Below are 17,679 nucleotides of genomic sequence, written 5' to 3' on the forward strand. Positions count from 1 at the left end.
CACACTGGAATTGTGATAGTGAATTTAAAAGTGAAATTCTCTGTAAACAATTGTTGGAAAATTACTTGTGTCATGCAAAGTAGATGTCCTACCGCCTTGCCAAAACCATTGTTTGTGAAGAAATTTGTGGCGTGGTAGAAAAACAAGTTTTAATGACTCCAATTCTAAGTGTATGTAAACGTTCGACTTCAACTGTACCTGGGAATCCTGGAATGAGCTTTTGTATTTTATTGCTGTAAGAGTGGGTTAGCTAGCATGCGCTAATTGTAATGTTCACATTAGCTACCTGCTAATTCAGGCATTGCCACGCTAACTGACATTTATTCTGTACTGAGGGCGTTATAGTTACAACCATGCTGCTCAAAATGTAACTATAGAAACGTACAGGCGATTTCAGCAGGAAAAGGGTTCAACGGGGACATTTTAAAATATGACACTTTATTTATCATGCATAAAATTCACAAAAATGTCAAACTGATGTTTCCTAAACTAATTGTGAGCTGGTAACTAATCTGTCCAAGTCATCCATGTACGAACAAGAGTTGTGGTCCATCGAAAATAACCAATTTAGTGCTATACAACCCCCCAAAAAGTGCAAATAGGAAAACTAAGTGCCAAATATACACAAAGTGAATAAGATGCAAGTACATGCAATCCAGTAACAGATTAAAACTGTCGCATCAAATTGCACAATATCAGAAGCTGAAACGTCTCTAAAAAAATAAAACTGTAAACACTTTTTCCAATGCAGTAACACTGACAGACAACTAAAACTGCTGCTCTTCCAGAGAACCGTCAACTAATAACACATCGGAAACTCTACACAGTACAGTACTTCACAGGTCCTTCATACATGTCCCCACTGACAGAGGACAGAGCTTTCATCCAGGCTTCTTTGTCTGACCTGGAAACACAGGCATATGGAGTCAGTGTGAATTAGATGCGAGGGGACAAAGGAATTTCTAACAATTCTTACCTGGTAGTGGTATGTGGGGCGAGTATGAAAGCAGTGGCATGCCCAGTGTGGTTCTGGGAGAGGCGCAGCACGAAGGACTCTAGGGGCAGACCAAGGGCCTCTGTTTTCAGCTGCTCAGTGTGCACGTGGGTGGGGAACACCGCATGATCCAGCACTCTGAAACGCATCTCTCTGAGAAGACCAAAGGGAAGTTGGGTGACAGGAATACAAATAGAAAGTGGTACTTTATTTTTAACAAGCACAGTGCTTGGAAATATTGTTCATAGATGCATGTATGAAGATGTATGAAGATGTGGAAGCATACTTTTTCAATGAGATGAGCAACAGGTCATTGAAAAGGTGCAGGTAAACATCCATGTAGGAAATCCTGGATCCTGGCACATAGCCCTCTGGAGTGAGCTGTCTCAAGGGGCCTTCATGCACCAGAAAGCGGACACTTGTGATCAGAGGAATGGACTGGAGAGAAACAATGAGGTAAATGGTGAATCGCAATGCTGAGGCACTACTGCCACCTATAGGTTAAACAGGGAGAACAAGCAGGCTGTTGTGATTATGACCTTGTTGAAATAGAAGGGATACAACGATGTAACACAAGTGTCACTGAAATAATGAGACTGCAATGATGTCAGACCTTAACATTGACAAAATCCATGTGCTTGTCCAGGTACACCAGTTTCTCAATCTGCTTCATCCGCAGAACCCCCCCATCACACTCCATCACTATCTGGTCTCATTGGAGGAGATAAAAATAGCAGTGTTGTAGCCTAACCAGTCAACAGTTGAACCCAAAACCAAAGCTTTATTCAATTGTGTAAATAGTGACCTCTACCTTGTGTATGGCTTCAATGGCCTGTTTCAGACAAGGGATCGATTTAGAGTCTTGCCCAGTCAGCTTCAGGATGCTCTGCAAGGACCATAGAAAGTCTCAGCATTTACCTCCACAAGCATGAAGTCTGTTGCATGGAATCCTGTATACCGAACCCTAATCAGTCAAGTAAGGGACACCACCCAATACTGCTCTCACCCTGTAGACTCACATCTGAGGCCTGCCTACCTCCATGATGATCTTCAGACGTGTGATCCTCTGGAAGGGGAGGACTAGGAAGTATTTCAGGGTCTGTCGCCGACATATTGGATCACTCTCCAGTTTCTTCACTGCTAACAGAAACTCTCGGTTCTCCTGCCTGGAAATAGGGAAAAGAGCAAGACTGAGGTAAAAATGAAGACAAGACATTAACGGAAGCATAATGAGAGGGGAAAACCCACAGCAGTAACGTGACCAGGGCCTCCTGGTACATCATGTTGGTCACATATGGCACGTAGAGCGATCGGAACGTGAGGCAGTGACGCAGCACAATGTCGCCAACCTGAGAGATCACCACACTCTCCCCCAGACGCACCTCCAGGTCCAGCAGAAAACTGTAGGTATCAGAGCAGTCACAGCCTAAAGCCTCATAACACACAAGTTGGTATGGAATGTCAAATAAACAAAAATGTAGACTGAAGATTTTAGTCCTGTCATTTTAGCAAGACTGTAATTCAACAACAGTGACCCAAAGACACACTCCAAGGGCAGCAGGTAGCAGCCTAGCCGTTAGATTGTTTGGCCAGTGACTGAAAGGTCACTGTTGGAATACCCAAGCTGACAAATATGTCAATGTCCAAGGCACTTAACCCTAATTTGCTCCAGGGGAGCCATACTATGACTGACCCTGTAAAATAGCACATTTCACTGCACCTATGACAAAAAAAAAAAAGTATGCCAGTCTGGTCAGTCATGTAAAGACTAGTACATTGGCAGTCCTTACCCCTCACTGGCTGCCATCACACTGCGCAGGTTGGAAAACAGAATGTGATGCTCCATGCGATGGAGGGTCTGTTTCAGTGTCTTCGAAGCAAAGAAGTGATTCACAGCTACCCCCAGGCTTCTCAGGTAGGAGGCCTCAGAACCAATCATCTCAAACATAGCCTTCAGAGCAAAAACAGATTACTTAATCTCTATTCCCCACTACACTTCAAGTCATACCAGAGATGTTCACTATTATATGGGATGACAAACACAGCATCAGCAGAAAATATTCTTTGTACTACCCACCCACCTCCTGTAGACGGATCTCGCTGAGGGAGAGTGTTTGAAGTAGGCCACTCTCCTTCACCTCAGACAAGTCCTGCCAAAAGCTGCATGGGTTTACTGTGAGAGGAGACAGTGGTGGGGGAGAGGTGACCACATATCTGGCCATGCGGAAGACAGGTGGGGACTGTAGGCCAGGTAGACACTGGGCGGTCACCAGCTCAGACAGACTGTTGTTGTTTATCCTGTTTAGGTCAGCTTTTACAGATTGCAGGCAGTAGTACTGATACAGAGGAACTGGAGAAAGGAGGCAAATATTGCACTTTAGCAAAGCACTTGGACGACTAGGGATTGAGACTAAATATGTGGGTTCAATTACCCCAAAAAAGTAGACAATTGAGAGAAACTTACAAACATGAGTGTACTTAGACTCAAACAACTCCTTCAAAGTGAAGTCTGGAGTTTCCTCTTTATTGGCATCTGCTGCCCTACAGGATCAAAACAGGGACTTTTAATCTAGAATACAAAACCTGCAAAAGAAAATAAATGAAAGCCTCTGCACGCTCACCCTTCGTTGTCATCATCCTTATAGAGTGATAATGGAGAGGCTGTAGCCTCCCTGTCATCCTGCCCTGGAACAGAAAGTAAATTGGGCACAGATCGCTGCACCTGGCCTCCAAGACCCCATGTCTGTAAAGTGGCCACAGACAGAGTTTCTGCTATGCCTCCAGAACTAAGGAAAAATAGAAGGCATTAGTTACACAGGACAGTCATTGTTTGAAGAATAAGAATTTAACAGTGGGGTACAGTACTTTTGTATCTTTTTGTTTGGGGGAGGGGGGGTATATGTACTTTACTCCACTACATTTATCCTGATACCCAAAAGGAATCGTCACATTTCAAATGCACAGGTAGGGCAGCAGTATAGTCCAATTCACATTTCTACCAATATAAAGCATTGTTATCCCTACCACCTCTGATCTGGCTGACGCACTAAAACACAAATACAGTATTTGTAAATGTCTGTGTGCCCCTGGCTGTCTGTAAATAAATACATCTTGCTGTCTGGTTTAATTAATAAGGAATCTTATTATAGCATTTACTTACTCAAGTATGACAATCAAGTACTTTTTACACCAGTGTAAAATAGTCACATACCCAAAGAGATCCTCCAGCTGGTTCTGATCTGTCACACCACCTACAGTGTTTTCACTCATCCCTGACCTGTTACTCTCCTCAATCCCGCCAGGTTGGTCTGAGCACTCTACCGATGATGGCATCTGTTCCGTAAGATTATCCTCAAGGTGGTCCAAAATCCCCACACGGGGATATGTGTGGTGAAATGACTCACTCCTTAAGTGAACTACCAAGTCTGGCAGCTGAGCCATTGTGCTCTAGTAATCAATCGGTGGACAGATTCTGATAGTTAGTGTATTGTTGGACTCAAAAACACCTGCACAGAGTCATACTATGCAGTGGTAACGGTTTGAGTTGGGGGGTGAAAACAAATCAAGGTACAATCACAAATGTTTAAAGGTAGTCTAAGCCTACCATGAACATGCTTCAACACAGGATGTTCCAGTTTATTGGTTTCAGCTGGGCATTATCACCCTAACAATCCCAAAGCAACTAGTTACAGGTGTGCATTATGTGGGTTCTGTCACACTGGTTATTATTGCTAGTATGAATAAATGCCTGACTGCGCTTCTGCCACCATTGAATTGCTTGCTACAGACAATTGTGTCACTAAGGCTACATTTACACAGACAGCTTTATTCTGATCTTTGGCCACTTGATTGGTCTTTTGACCCATCAGATCACATATTTTGCCATTAATTGGACAAAAGGATAGAACACTATGTCATTAAATGAGGCTACATCAGTGCAATTCAGGGATAGATGACTAAATAAATTATTCTGTGCTGCAATGAAAGTTAGGTCAGCAGCACTTTTCATATCTACTATCCTGTGTCTACTGTGCCCATGCCTCTTAAGGCAGAATTTACACAGGCAGCCCAATTCTGATATTTTCCCCCTAATTAGTCTTTTGGCCAATCATATCTTTTGCCAATAATTGGGCAAAAGATCAACATTGCGGTCCGTGTAAACACAGTCTATCAAATCAAAGTCTACATGTGATTCTGTCTGTCCCCACTTCATTTCCCTGTTCATGACACTTCTGGACATTAATAATCAGTTTACCCTTAAATGGTCAAGCCACGTCTGCAGTTGCCATACAGCATTTACTGTGATACGGCCTCTGCCACAGTCAGGGTATTCATACTTGTTGCGCTTCAAGGAGCAGAGCTGTTGTCAAGGAAGTGAGTGTTTATACAGGATCTCCCACCCCCACCTACCATCAAACAAGCATGTCTACGCAGAACTATACGGCACCCTCCTTATTGTTACAACATTTGGCAGGGGCACGTCAATGCAGTACAGCGGTCGATTTGGCCTCTGGATCGCATTGTCGGAGCAAGCAGAAATTGTCCTTAAGGATAGCGCTGCCATAAAACATGTTATTTTACTCCACTAATATATACATACAAATATGTTTGCATAATATGCAAAAGGAACTATAAGAGCAAGGAATAACAGAAGACAGATTAGAAAAACATGGCTTTAATTACAATCCTTAACACCCAATCCCTAGAAATATCCCAAACCCCACACATACAATACAAAGAACCAGTTTTACCTTAGAGTTTAAAATGGAGTACAAGATAACTAAATCATTTAACGTGCCTCGATGTTGTTGGTATATGAATATGACCCAAATAATACAATTTAAAAAATATACAATGGATTCATGAATGAGCAAATAAATCAGTGGGCTGGATAGGGTAGACTTGGACTGTGGGAGAGATTACCAGTTGATGGGGGAGGGAGTAATTCTAATGCATGATAGATATCTGAAACAAACCAAGGTAAACTGAACAGGAAACTCCAAAACCCTTTTATAACTTAGAAACCACATTTCCAGACATCCCCATTACACGTGCTGTTATATTTGAAGACCTCTTTATCCTTCACAATCACACACTGACATTTTTCAGAAAAATTCAACGTGTGGTTTACAACTTTGCTGAATATGTCATCTATTTTGACGTTCCTCTATAAATCAAAGGAATGAGAAAAATAAAAGGGTCATTTGAAAAATAGTGCTGCCTGATTTTTTTCTTCTTCGTGCAAGACGTTTAAAAATTAAAACCACCATCAAGTTCCTCAGGATTGGCAATAATTACTTGACTGAATGTCATATTACAACATGATAACATTGGCAGAAGAAGGCAAAGATCACCCGTTAGCAATGCTTCTTAAAATGGAGCTTTTTCCAGTGCAATAAGTTGACGGTTTGGTGGGTTTTATTAGCAGAATCTGAGTAAAAAAAAAAATAATCTAACATTAATTTAAAACCAATTAATTGTTTGGCGCATCAATAATACTCTTCACAAACCTGACATTTTCACTCATCTTCAGCCCTTTATAAAATGCTATTTCACACACAACTGTAAACATTTACCTAAATCAATCAATTCCATAGTGTTTATAATGAAATACAGTGCCTTGCGAAAGTATTCGGCCCCCTTGAACTTTGCGACCTTTTGCCACATTTCAGGCTTCAAACATAAAGATATAAAACTGTATTTTTTTGTGAAGAATCAACAACAAGTGGGACACAATCATGAAGTGGAACGACATTTATTGGATATTTCAAACTTTTTTAACAATCAAAAACTGAAAAATTGGGCGTGCAAAATTAATCTGCCCCTTTACTTTCAGTGCAGCAAACTCTCTCCAGAAGTTCAGTGAGGATCTCTGAATGATCCAATGTTGACCTAAATGACTAATGATGATAAATACAATCCACCTGTGTGTAATCAAGTCTCCGTATAAATGCACCTGCACTGTGATAGTCTCAGAGGTCCGTCAAAAGCGCAGAGAGCATCATGAAGAACAAGGAACACACCAGGCAGGTCCGAGATACTGTTGTGCAGAAGTTTAAAGCTGGATTTGGATACAAAAAGATTTCCTAAGCTTTAAACATCCCAAGGAGCACTGTGCAAGCGATAATATTGAAATGGAAGGAGTATCAGACCACTGCAAATCTACCAAGACCTGGCCGTCCCTCTAAACTTTCAGCTCATACAAGGAGAAGACTGATCAGAGATGCAACCAAGAGGCCCATGATCACTCTGGATGAACTGCAGAGATCTACAGCTGAGGTGGGAGACTCTGTCCATAGGACAACAATCAGTCGTATATTGCACAAATCTGGCCTTTATGGAAGAGTGGCAAGAAGAAAGCCATTTCTTAAAGATATCCATAAAAAGTGTTGTTTAAAGTTTGCCACAAGCCACCTGGGAGACACACCAAACATGTGGAAGAAGGTGCACTGGTCAGATGAAACCAAAATTGAACTTTTTGGCAACAATGCAAAACGTTATGTTTGGCGTAAAAGCAACACAGCTGAACACACCATCCCCACTGTCAAACATGGTGGTGCCAGCATCATGGTTTGGGCCTGCTTTTCTTCAGCAGGGACAGGGAAGATGGTTAAAATTGATGGGAAGATGGATGGAGCCAAATACAGGACCATTCTGGAAGAAAACCTGATGGAGTCTGCAAAAGACCTGAGACTGGGACGGAGATTTGTCTTCCAACAAGACAATGATCCAAAACATAAAGCAAAATCTACAATGGAATGGTTCAAAAATAAACATATCCAGGTGTTAGAATGGCCAAGTCAAAGTCCAGACCTGAATCCAATCGAGAATCTGTGGAAAGAACTGAAAACTGCTGTTCACAAATGCTCTCCATCCAACCTCACTGAGCTCGAGCTGTTTTGCAAGGAGGAATGGGAAAAAATGTCAGTCTCTCAATGTGCAAAACTGATAGAGACATACTCCAAGCGACTTACAGCTGTAATCGCAGCAAAAGGTGGCGCTACAAAGTATTAACTTAAGGGGGCTGAATAATTTTGCACGCCCAATTTTTCAGTTTTTGATTTGTTAAAAAAGTTTGAAATATCCAATAAATGTCGTTCCACTTCATGATTGTGTCCCACTTGTTGATTCTTCACAAAAAAATACAGTTTCATATCTTTATGTTTGAAGCCTGAAATGTGGCAAAAGGTCGCAAAGTTCAAGGGGGCCGAATACTTTCGCAAGGCACTGTATGTATATACGGAGTTGGGGGGGGGGTAAAGGAAATCAATCTACTAAAGCCCATCTATAAAATACATAACATGTTTCTTCTGAGGCACCAAATCAAACACACCTCAGATCATATCGGATAAATCCAGAACAAATAACAGTTGGTTGTATGGTCTGTGAGAAACCAAGAGACTGACAGCATTTCCCCTTCAGCATGAAGTAGCTGTGAGGCCAGGGAATTCAGATGTCACCATCAACAATAAGACAAGAGCACAGATTAAACCCATGTTGACAGAGGCTAGGACTCTTACATGATTGCAATATTGTGCGTGTCTAGGTGGGCACAGTGATCTTGCGGGCCAGTAGTGCCAGCAGAGCCAGCTCCACACTGCCCTGGGCCTGTTCCAGTGCCTCCGCAGCCTCCCTGGCAGAGAAGCCAGCTGCCTGGATCCTTTGGATGTGATCATCGGTAAAGAGACGTGGAGCAGACATGAGAGGGGCTGAGGAGGGGTGGTCCGGGGCCTGAGGAAGAGGTGAAACGCCAGACTCCTCCCCAGGTAAGCCAGCAGCCATGGACAGGGGGCTCTGCTGTGTTGTGTCAGGTTGGAGGTTGAGTGTGTTAGGGTTGTCATTGCCAGAGGCTCTCCCATCTGCCACACCCCTCCCCTGCTGCCCCTCAGGGGGCTCCCTGAACACCAGGTCTGCTTGAAGTGAAGAGGGGCCTTTGGCTTCAGACACAGTCCCTTTGCTTTTACTGTTATCTAGCCCATACCCATCTGCCCTCCTTCTTTCCCACCAGGAGCTGTTTGGACACTGTGGTTCTGGTTCCCCGTGTCCCTCTCCTGGTTCAGCCTCGGTCCTGGTCTCCAGGCTCTGCTCAGAGGAGCCTGGCAGGACACAGTCAGGAGGAGGTCCTCTGTTAGACACAGCAGCAGGGTGGTTGGCTTTGGCATCACATGGTTCTGCACCAGCTGTAATGGCAGTAGAGGGGGAGGGTTGGGTGCTGTTTTCAGGTGTGAGGGGCTCTACGGTGGGGTTGTGGTTGTCGTCCAGTCCGTCAGCGTTCTGTCTGTGTGAGGGGGAGCAGGAGGCACTGCGGTCCTGAGGGGACAGGCTACGGCTGTTAGACACCAGCAGCTCATGGAGCTCCAGCAGGGCCTGAGCTAGAGATGGGATCTGGTCTGAGTAGGAACAGCGCTTCCCCTCTGGCTGGTCCCTCTCTGATGGCACAGTGTTCTGGGAGGAGGCAGGGGGAGACTTGATCTCCGTAGAGGTGGATCCAAAAGGACAGGGTTCTAGTGTGAGTGATGGGGGATTAGAGACGGGCTGGTGGGGATATTGGGAACCCCCTTCACTCTGCTGATGTGGGGTACTCAGACAGGTCCAGTGATCTGTAATGGTGTCTGACATGTCCTCCTCCTGCTCCATGGGCTGAGTGGTAAGGCTTTCCTTTGGGTGGAGGAACACTGAGCTGTTCCCTGCCTTCTCAGAGGCACACCCAATCTCTGTGGCTGAAGGGATCTGACTGGCTGAATCTCCCAAGGTGGGAGTCCCAGTCACCATCTTGTCTGCAGGAAGGGAGCGTGTGGACAGAGCCGGGGGAGTGGTGATGGTGGAAAGGAGGGGCTGGGTGGGGTTGGTAGGGCTGTGGCCTGAGAGAGGAGACTGTTGGGCTGTAGGTGCTGTGTTCTGGACCTGGGATGAGGGTCCAGGGATGGGGAGACCCTGGAAGCCAGGCTCTGTTTGGCTCTGGCTCGGTCCTGGTGTTGGGGCCCCAGCCTGGCGCATGTAGGCTGGAGCAGACTGGGAGCGGTCCAGGAAAAGGCTCCGGGGATGGCCGGGGGAAGGGGACAGGGGCATGTTGTTCAGGGGTTTGGGCATTGGGAATGGTGGGGGTTCCGGTGAGGTAGTTTGTCCATCTGCAGTGTCTGATGGTAGAGATCAGTTTGAGAGTTAAACAGTACTGTTCAACAATTGAAACATGCTACGGACCAAAACACTCATGCACACAACATGCATCGTTTTTGTCCATGCCAGCTTCTAAAATTAAACATGAAATGCAGAGACCTTCATGATTTGCATCTTCTACTTTTTAAAATAAGTGGGAAAACATGGTAAATACAATTGACTATATACACTGCTCAAAAAAATAAAGGGAACACTAAAATAACACATCCTAGATCTGAATGAATGAAATATTCTTATTAAATACTTTTTTCTTTACATAGTTGAATGTGCTGAAAACAAAATCACACAAATTATCTGGGCATGCTCCTGATGAGGTGGCGGATGGACTCCTGAGGGATCTAATCCCAGACCTGGACTAAAGCATCTGCCAACTCCTGGACAGTCTGTGGTGCAACGTGGCGCTGGTGGATGGAGCGAGACATGATGTCCCAGATGTGCTCAATTGGATTCAGATCTGGGGAACGGGCGGGCCAGTCCATAGCATCAATGCCTTCCTCTTGCAGGAACTGCTGACACACTCCAGCCACATAAGGTCTAGCAATGTCTTGCAGTAGGAGGAACCCAGGGCCAACCACACCAGCATATGATCTCACAAGGGGTCTGAGGATCTCATCTCGGTACCTAATGGCAGTCAGGCTACCTCTGGCGAGCACATGGAGGGCTGTGCGGCCCCCCAAAGAAATGCCACCCCACACCATGACTGACCCACCGCCAAACCGGTCATGTTGGAGGATGTTGCAGGCAGCAGAACGTTCTCCATGGAGTCTCCAGACTGTCACGTGCTCAGTGTGAACCTGCTTTCATCTGTGAAGAGCACAGGGCGCCAGTGGCGAATTTGCCAATCTTGGTGTTCTCTAGCAAATGCCAAACGTCCTGCACGGTGTTGGGCTGTAAGCACAACCCCCACCTGTGGACGTCGGGCCCTCATACCACCCTCACGGAGTCTGTTTCTGACCGTTTGAGCAGACACATGCGCATTTGTGGCCTGCCGGAGGTCATTTTGCAGGGCTCCTCGCACAAAGGCAGAGGTACCGGTCCTGCTGCTGGGTTGTTTCCCTCCTACGGCCTCCTCCACGTCTCCTGATGTACTGGCCTGTCTCCTGGTAGCGCCTCCATGCTCTGGCCACTACGCTGACAGACACAGCAAACCTTCTTGCCACAGCTCGCATTGATGTGCCATCCTGGATGAGCTGCACTACCTGAGCCACTTGTGTGGGTTGTAGACTCCGTCTCATGCTACCACTAGAGTGAAAGCACCGCCAGCATTCAAAAGTGACCAAAACATCAGCCAGGAAGCATAGGAACTGAAAAGTGGTCTGTGGTCACCACCTGCAGAACCACTCCTTTATTGGGGGTGTCTTGCTAATTGCCTATACATTTCCACCTGTTGTCTATTCCATTTGCACAACAGCATGTGAAATGTATTGTCAATCAGTGTTGCTTCCTAAGTGGACAGTTTGATTTCACAGAAGTGTGATTGACTTGGAGTTACAGTGTGTTGTTTAAGTGTTCCCTTTATTTTTTTGAGCAGTGTATATATATATCTATCAAAAAATTTTTTTTATATTATCATACTAATCTTTATCATTGGTTTTTCAACAAGCAAAACTGATTTTGTTACAAAATCCCCAAAAAGAATATGGGTGACGACCTTGGCATTGATTCTCTGTAAGTTTGCAGTACCTGGTTGGAAGGGTTGACTCCAGCTGTCTCTCCAAATGCATCAGTGCTGTCCTGCTCATGGTTAGGCCACACACCACACATCATGCAAAGGGACGCAGAGCATTAGCACTCACACACAAAGCATGCGCCACACTGTCAGACTGCTCACCTAGTGGTGAAGTGTCAGCCAAGACAACTTTATTTCACCTATGACTCCAGATCCAAATTGGGCCGCAGAGGGACTTGTGTATTTTGAACTTAGAGAACTATTCAACCAAATACATTTACAGAACCGAACTTCCAAGATGTTTTTTTAAAAATTTGTATTTATTTTATTTTTTAACCCTTTTCTCCACAATTTTGTGATATCCAATTGTCTCGTTGCTGCAACCTCCCAATACTTTTAAACACTACAGTAACTAGACTTAATATAAACCCAAAATTGGGCCTTAGCCTATTTTCATATCTAGTCAAATTCCGGGTTCATACACATTTCGACAGACGGAATTTCATAACTTCTCCATGAATTCAAAACAGATTTCCATGACCAACAATTGGCAGCGTACATCAAAAAACAAAAACAAACATGTAATGTGGACACTGGGAGACTGCTCACTGATCCCATGTACCATCACCTGTCGTTGTGCAGGGCACAAAATTGTTGCATATATATTTTTGTTCAGTGTAGCTAAACAATTAACTTGAGGGTACAAGATATGTTTTGAATTGGCCACCTAGTTATTGGTCTGTTCTCTATCATATGATAGACTACATAGGCATACCTGCTGCTACAATGTCCGACAGTCTCCCTCTCCTTGAGCAACGGCCCACTCATCTCGCACATATGTAAACAGCCCATCCAACTACCTCATCCCCATACGGTATTTATTTATTTATTTTGCACGCCAGTATCTCTACTTGCACATTCATCTTCTGCACATCTATCACTCCAGTGTTTAATTGCTATATTGTAATTACTTCGCCACCATGGCCTATTTATTGCCTTCCCTCCCTTAACTGTGTCGAACTGCTTTGTTTTATCTTGGCCAGGTCACAGTTGTAAATGAGAACTTGTTCTTAACTAGCTTACCTGGTTAAATAAAAGGTTAAATAAGTATGCAGGTGATGCGCGCAAACACAGACAATCCTGGCTGATATGTTGATATGTATTTGATTGATAAAATATTTAAGAACTGTGCCTAAATAAATGACATAAAACAGAAATGTTTAAATAAATTACCATGAAACTATTCGAGGCCTGGAAAACACAATTTTAAAACTCTAAGACTAAGGACTTTCATGACGGCAAGAACCCTGCAGATTATAAAGCTTATTTTTCATTTGCTGAGGTGATGAAATCAGTGATCATGTGACTGAGAAGGCAGATGAGTACAGAAACAGGGCTCAGGAGTAAAGCAGCTAAAAAAAGACCCATGCAAAAGTGCTTCTGGGTCATGTCTCTGCTGTGCTGCAAAAATGTCCACTGCTTTAGTATGCAGACAAAGAGCTGAGGAATCCCCATAGCCCTCTCTCCCAGACCGCGTTCCTTACCGCTCTCCTGAACAGATCTCTGAAGTGCCTCCGCCAGCTCTCTGTCTGCGATCTCGTCTGGCTGGGCGTCCTCTGGGCCCTCCGGCCCGTACGCCAGTCGGGCACACTCTGGCAGCTCCGCCTCGGGCAGAAAGCGGGTCTCAGTGCCCGTCGTCCCGATCAGTAGCGTGTTCTTCTTCAAGTCAATAGAACACTGAAGTAGCAGGATATAGAGAGAACAGCCATTTACACACAGGGATATTTTTAAAGACCTACTTTTCCAAAGGATGTCATTGTGTGGTAGTTAGTGTGCATGGATTTGGAGGGACAGGTATCTGACCTGATGTCTCTTGAGCATGTCCAGTCCAAGCAGCATGTCCATAGGCTGGTCCTCCAAGATGGAAAAGGAGCAAGGCAGGAAGTCCCCTTCTATCTGGACCTGAGCTGGGTAGGGAAAAACACACAGATGATACCACCAACACTTGCTTTCAGGTTTGTATATATTTGCTTTCGACAAATTTTATAAGACAAGGAAAACATCTCATGAGCGTCTAGTCTACAGGAACACAATGTTGTGCATCCTTAAGAAAGCGGTTATCTGAGACATGATTGATGCCCACCCAAGTGGACTCTGCCAATGATCTTTTGGGTGCCCACTCCCTTGGCGATGCCGGCCCAGCGTCGGTCCACCAGGCGCATGATGTTACAGCGCTTAGCACACGCCTGACTCATGATGGTCATCTGCGCCCCTGGAAGAGGGGAAGCAGGCAATGGGAGAGAGGGTGAGAGGAGCAGAACAAAGACAATGAAGGGGGGATAGAGACAGGACAGGAGAAGTAGGGAAGGGAAGAACAGATGGGGGGGTGTATGAAGTACGGGCAAGCAAGTTGGAAGACTTTTTTTTAATCAAGAGATGTCAGAAGTGGTGTAGAGAGAATATATGCAGGTGGAAAGCGAAGTAAAAAACTAGCCAAGACACACTGAATACTAGTGGATATACAATCATGAGAGCAAAGCCATGTCAAAACTAGCCAAGACACACTATACTGGACACCACAAAACAGACAAACCCTGAACTGAAGAGTCTCCCTACTGCCCTAGTCAAAAATGCTTATGCTTTTGCACTGAGGGAGAACATTATAGGATACAATACCTGAGTCAACAAAAGCTTTCACATGGTATCCGTTCACTATACAGTCGATGTAGAGCATAACCACCTGGCCAAAGCTCTCTGGGGCCTCCTCCATCGCAATGGTCATGTTTTCCTCAACATTGTGCTGCCTGTAATACAAATTGTGTGTGATTATGTATTGAAGCACATGTACACTTAATACTCTCAAATAGTTCAGACAGGGGGCATAAGTCAATATGTAAACTAGCACGTTTTTAATTGATTTCAGAAGAGACCCTGACTAAAGCCGTCTGACTCCAACCCAACCCCTTTCCTTTCCCCTCTTGGATGTGTGACATTAGATGTGTGTACCTGATGTCCTCTTCTATCTTGGCCTGGGCCTCCATGTCAAATGGGTCGGCAGTCAGAAGCCGGATCCTCTCTTGCTCTCTGCGAGCTCGATCCTGCTGCTGCTCCAACAGCACTTTGGTGAAACGCTCTACGGGAGGCAGTCAGAAACATGGTTAGAGCTCCCAGTTGAACACTTAAGACCCATAAGCCGTTATAATGACAAGATATTCAACTCAGAGATAGGGGTTGATGCTATCCCGCTAACACCACTTCTACTCACCCAGGTCTCCACTCAACAGGGCCTCAGCCAATGGCGGATTGCGCTCCTTGAGCAGCGACAGTTCGTGTGGATTGGCCAAGAGCATCTGCTGCAGTAAGGCGGGGTCATCCAGACCCGGAGGAGAGGAGGTGGAGCCCAATAGGGATGGGGGTGCAGCAGGGGGTGGAGGGCACTGCTGCTGTGGGGTCGGGGCCTGTTGCTGCTGTCTACGGGTTGACCGTTGACTGGAACCAGAAGAGGTGCCAGGGACTGCGATGGAACTGAAGTCAATACGGGGCAGACCTGGAGAAGAAAGGGGAGACAGGGAGGGTAGGAGAGAGAGTAAGCATGACTGTGGGTTGAGTAACATCATGCCAGGTAGACATTTGGGATGAGCTATTAAAATGGAAAGCCATTACTGACTGAGGAACAATAGAACCAACAGAATGAAGCGCTTTAGTGAAGGGTTACGACTGAACTCTTACTAGAGCAGCCAGACTGTAGATTTCTCACTTGTTCTGTCTTGCCCACTGGCACTAACTTTACCTGGGAAGACTGGTTGTGCTGGCGGTTGCCGTCTTTCTACCTGTCTGAGCACCACCACATCACCATCCTTCAGACCATAAGTCCCTAAAGCACAGGTCAGATCTTTTAGGGGCTGCTCTGCATATGTGATCTGAAGAGGGGGAAGGGCCACAGGAGGAAAAACAATTATTAAAAAAAAGAAGTATTCCCTTTTCACACTTGAAGAAAAGTAAGAGGACAAATTAAAATGCTGCCTGGTGGCCAAATCAACTTAATTTATTAGCTAGGTGGTTAATCAAAACGTGGCAATCAAACCAATGGACAGCTAGCTAGGTAACGTTACATGAGTCAGTAGAAGTTGTTGTTCTGTTCTGACTGTTGACATATGCTATGTTAGCTCAACTTACTAGTTAGCAAGATGGCTAGCGTAACTAGCTAATTAGACAGTAGTTGCATCAACTAACGTTCCCTAGCTAGCGACCAATGACAAAGTTAACTCTGACTGTTAATTCAGTAGGTTTAGCTAGTTCTGTCAAGTAGGACAATATATATATCTTCTTTTAATGAACTAGCTGATATAAACAAATGAGATGTAGCTAGCTAACTTAGCTGCGAACACGTTTATGCTATGCTAACTAGCTAGTAGTTCACCTGAATTTCACCAGCAGGGATTCCTGATTCTAATTCACACAGAGCAACAAAATCTCTGAGTTCAAGCTCTGGAGAGACATCGAGTGCAAATGTGATTTCCGAATGGTCATTGGGGCAGCAGAAAACGGTTACCAGCATCGCGCTTTTGTGCAGTTACTTGAACCCGTTAACGTAAAGTCACTCTCAGTTTGTTGACACTACTACTAGCTAGCTAACGTTAGCGTGCTAACTAGCAACGTTAGCTAATTTCAGTATCGTTGTGAGCACACAAACTTCTGTTTCAGCAAAACTCAATAAAGATAATCTAACATGAAATATTCACGGGCGCTAGCTACGTAGATAAATGTATGACGTTTCGTCTCCTCAAATACTACTAAATAGGCACTCTGGTTATTTTATGTATCCTGAACCAGGGCTGCGTGCATTACGCTTTTAAGTTCTGGAACGTTCAATTGCTCTTTAAATACGTAACTTCAAGTCACACCCACCAAACGGGAGCAACACTTTTTACAGTCATTAGGTAAGGGTTCCATCCAATTGGTGACAGATTTTCATGCCGATATTCAAAAATCAGCATAAAAATTTCATGAGATGTGTTTATCAAATGTACTTTTTGCGGATAAAAAGGCTGTGCATGATGACGTAGTGCACATAAAAATACCCTTTGTGATTAAATTCCCATGTACCTAATAAAAATACAAAGTTTAATGGGGTTCCATTGCATTTTCAACTCTATTGATGGTTCTCTCACAACTGTTTTTGCGCTCTAGCCAACAGCTTGCAGATACAGTGCAGGGCAGTAGAGCTGCTGAGGGGAGGACGGCTCATGATAATAGCTGGAAAAGAGCAAATACGTCAAATCATGTGTTTGATGTATTTGATACCATTCCACAATTCTGCTCCAGCCATTACCATGAGCCTGTTCTCTCCAATTAAGGTGCCACCATCCTCCTGTGATGCAGGTATAGCCTACCTGCACGACAAGTTTATTATGGACAAAAGAGTGAGATTATTTTTATTTGTCAAATGGCAGCCATGCATCGATCATCATGTCACCAGAATAAGACCCCTGATATTTACTGGAAAGGAGCATCAAGCTCATCACCTTGCACTTTTCCTTCCCTGTGAAGTTCATCATCATTTATTTTATATGTTGCCCAGTAAACCTCATGCTTTCCCGAGGAGATGCAGTGAGAGGAACACACACAATATCATAGTGTCTCCAAGTTTACATCAATATGATGGTTATTATATCAATATTTGAGCACCTACATTTCTAGCAGAATTAATTTTACAGACACAAAAAGGTCCCACCTTGTCTAGCGTATTTTGTTTTGTGACATTTGGACATAAAAAAAGTTGGATGGAAACCTGGTTAGTAGCTAAAATCAGCGTAAAGAAAACATGTGCATTTTCCCA

General features: G+C 44.5%; 2 protein-coding genes across 3 annotated transcripts; both read right to left on the reverse strand.

The window, feature by feature from the left end:
- Window positions 1-417: 417 nt before the first annotated feature.
- Window positions 418-4,641, reverse strand: si:ch73-15b2.5 (rho guanine nucleotide exchange factor 19). Its single transcript, XM_021569932.2, has 12 exons — window positions 4,206-4,641; window positions 3,616-3,780; window positions 3,459-3,535; window positions 3,076-3,344; window positions 2,785-2,945; window positions 2,243-2,395; window positions 2,031-2,160; window positions 1,806-1,880; window positions 1,608-1,700; window positions 1,281-1,432; window positions 977-1,147; window positions 418-904 (listed from the first exon to the last, which is right to left on the reverse strand). The coding sequence occupies exons 1-12, from the start codon at window positions 4,433-4,435 to the stop codon at window positions 820-822; spliced, it is 1,761 nt and encodes a 586-aa protein (XP_021425607.2). The 5' UTR covers window positions 4,436-4,641; the 3' UTR covers window positions 418-819.
- A 3,507-nt stretch (window positions 4,642-8,148) lies between these two features.
- On the reverse strand, window positions 8,149-16,724 carry LOC110494667 (protein DDI1 homolog 2). Of its 2 annotated transcripts, XM_021569934.2 has the most exons (10): window positions 16,261-16,724; window positions 15,631-15,760; window positions 15,106-15,387; window positions 14,847-14,973; window positions 14,517-14,644; window positions 13,984-14,112; window positions 13,704-13,807; window positions 13,385-13,577; window positions 11,855-11,905; window positions 9,870-10,131 (listed from the first exon to the last, which is right to left on the reverse strand). In XM_021569934.2, the coding sequence occupies exons 1-9, from the start codon at window positions 16,396-16,398 to the stop codon at window positions 11,895-11,897; spliced, it is 1,242 nt and encodes a 413-aa protein (XP_021425609.1). In that variant the 5' UTR covers window positions 16,399-16,724; the 3' UTR covers window positions 9,870-10,131; window positions 11,855-11,894. The 2 variants fall into 2 exon arrangements, with proteins under 2 accessions (XP_021425608.1, XP_021425609.1); XM_021569933.2 differs by lacking the exon at window positions 11,855-11,905 and having other exon boundaries at window positions 8,149-10,131.
- Window positions 16,725-17,679: the final 955 nt, after the last annotated feature.

The sequence above is a fragment of the Oncorhynchus mykiss genome, chromosome 17 (genome assembly GCF_013265735.2).
Source record: "Oncorhynchus mykiss isolate Arlee chromosome 17, USDA_OmykA_1.1, whole genome shotgun sequence".
Taxonomy (NCBI): domain Eukaryota; kingdom Metazoa; phylum Chordata; class Actinopteri; order Salmoniformes; family Salmonidae; genus Oncorhynchus; species Oncorhynchus mykiss.

Excerpts from the sequence above, each read along its gene's own strand:
- si:ch73-15b2.5 (XM_021569932.2), bottom strand. The coding sequence starts at position 4,435 with ATGGCTCAGCTGCCAGACTTGGTAGTTCACTTAAGGAGTGAGTCATTT. Across the intron at positions 3,781-4,205 it reads CAGCTGGAGGATCTCTTTGG|TTCTGGAGGCATAGCAGAAA; the intron begins GTATGTGACTAT and ends ATTTTTCCTTAG. Across the intron at positions 2,396-2,784 it reads GTGATGGCAGCCAGTGAGGG|TTTTCTGCTGGACCTGGAGG; the intron begins GTAAGGACTGCC and ends TGATACCTACAG.
- LOC110494667 (XM_021569933.2), bottom strand. The coding sequence starts at position 16,398 with ATGCTGGTAACCGTTTTCTGCTGCCCCAATGACCATTCGGAAATCACA. Across the intron at positions 15,388-15,630 it reads AGCACAACCAGTCTTCCCAG|GTCTGCCCCGTATTGACTTC; the intron begins GTAAAGTTAGTG and ends TTTCTTCTCCAG. Across the intron at positions 10,132-13,384 it reads GAGATCTGTTCAGGAGAGCG|ACACTGCAGATGGACAAACT; the intron begins GTAAGGAACGCG and ends CTCTACCATCAG.